The 1,856-nt window shown below is 55.9% G+C and overlaps 1 protein-coding gene across 1 annotated transcript; it reads left to right on the top strand.

Annotated features, from left to right (window-relative positions):
* Positions 1–505: 505 nt before the first annotated feature.
* Positions 506–1,270, top strand: FGFBP3 (fibroblast growth factor binding protein 3). Its single transcript, XM_054572466.1, has one exon. It carries the CDS (start codon positions 506–508, stop codon positions 1,268–1,270), a length of 765 nt encoding a protein of 254 aa, XP_054428441.1.
* Positions 1,271–1,856: the final 586 nt, after the last annotated feature.

Genomic DNA, 1,856 nt, shown 5'->3' with positions numbered 1-1,856 from the left:
GGGGAGGGGCATAGTGAGGGAGGCCTCTTCTGTCCCACTGATAATGCGTTCATTCACTGGGAATCGACTAAAAGAGACTATTCTGTCCTGCAGTCATTCCCTTACCCTAATAAAGCTCTGCTACCTCTGCTAGAACGCGGTAAGGTTCCTAGGAATAATCTAGAATTATTTGGGTCATAGTTTATTGGAGGATGGAGAAGGGAGGGGGTATGGAGGTGATAATTATCAGGCATTGCTTTGCTTTCGTGTTTGCACAGGATTTTAAAAACGATGATTTGGACAGTAAGCGATTTTCTCCCAGAACTTTTCAGTGGGGTTGCTGCTGTGGTCCACTGGAAACCAGAACCTAGAAAGTCTGGCGAGAGGGATTCTCAGGTTCATGTGCTGGGGCCAAGGACTGCGCCAGGTTCGGTCAGTATCAGTCTCTGCCTCTCTCCCCAGGTCTGAGGGATGCTGCTGTCCTGGCCGTGCCACCACTGAAACACCCAGGGGTCCCGGAAGAGCCATGGGTCCTCTGAGGCTGCGAGCGTCGCTCTCGCTGCTGCTGGGTGGCTACCTCCTCGCGGCCGCCAGGAGGGACGAGAAGCTAGCAGGCACGGCTGCAGAGTCTGCCCGGGGTCCCGCGGGCAGCTCTTCGGGCCGCTTCATCAGCCCGGAGCACCAAGCATGCAGCTGGCAGCTCCTGCTGTCCGCCCCAGGGCCGGCGGTGGGCAGCGAGCTATCGCTGCGCTGCCAGGGCCGGGACGGGGTGCGCCATCAGTGCGCCTACCGCGGGCAGCCAGAGCGCTGCGCCGCCTACGCCGCCCGCGGCTCTCACTACTGGAAGCAGGTGCTAGGCGGGCTACGCAAGAAGCGGCGGCCCTGCCAGGACCCCGCGCCGCTCAAAGCCCGCCTGTGCGCGGGTAAGAAGGGCCACGGCTCCGACCTGCGCCTGGTGCCCCGCGCGTCCCTACCCGCTGGCCCCACTGCGGCGGGCTTCCTCCGGGATCCCAAGCCCCGGGCCAGGGGCCGGGGGCGGCCCCGGGAACCCGCGATCGGCCCCGCCGCAAGGGTCCCTCTTCCTCCGAGCACGCGCCCCCAAGGGAAGCTGTCTGAGAAGAAGACTAAAGGGGGCAAGAGGAAGGCGGCCTTGGACCCAGAAGAGGAGCGACTCCTAGGGATAGGGCCGAATTCTGACGGGCTGGACGAGAACACAAAGCTCACGGAGACCTACTGTGCTGAGAAGTGGCACTCCCTCTGCAACTTCTTTGTTAGTTTCTGGAATGGCTGAGGCTGCCGGCCTGGGGAGGGACGTGGGGGTCAGAGGAGGAAGTGCTCAGCTGGGGGAAAGGTAGCAAAGGGCACTTAAGGCCCGTGAGGTGCTGAACAGAGGGTGGGGAGGAGTCCAGGTTCTAGAATGGAGGTTGGGAGGGGGTGGGGCTTGAGATGAGAGTGTTAGGGTTATGGAGAATCTCTGAGACAGCAGATTAAACATTTTGAAGAGAATCAACCCTGATTAGGCCAGAAGAAATAGTGGAAACAAAAGTAGACATATCTTAAATGTGTAAAAACTGTATACTGGGGAGAGAGATGGGTACAGAGAGAGACTGAAAAAAAATAAGAGGAAAAGTTACTAAAGTGATATGAATCTGATGTGGGAAGCTGATACAATGTGTACTGTTTAGCACATTTACATTATAATGTAATCAAACGATTGATAGCCTGAGCCAAGTTGAACTGTATAGTGTCCTTTCACCTAATCAGCCAACAAGATTACCATCTTTTTTTTTTTTTTTGCTTTCTGAATTAGTATTAACTTTAGTGCTGCTTTTGTGTTACAGATCACGTCTACAAGGATAGAAGCCATTCGTAGGTCA

This window comes from Pteronotus mesoamericanus, unplaced genomic scaffold (genome assembly GCF_021234165.1).
Source record: "Pteronotus mesoamericanus isolate MK-2021 breed Mesoamerican mustached bat unplaced genomic scaffold, CSHL_Meso_final contig_24, whole genome shotgun sequence".
In the NCBI taxonomy this organism is placed as follows: domain Eukaryota; kingdom Metazoa; phylum Chordata; class Mammalia; order Chiroptera; family Mormoopidae; genus Pteronotus; species Pteronotus mesoamericanus.
This window is presented reverse-complemented; position numbering and strand designations above follow the sequence as displayed.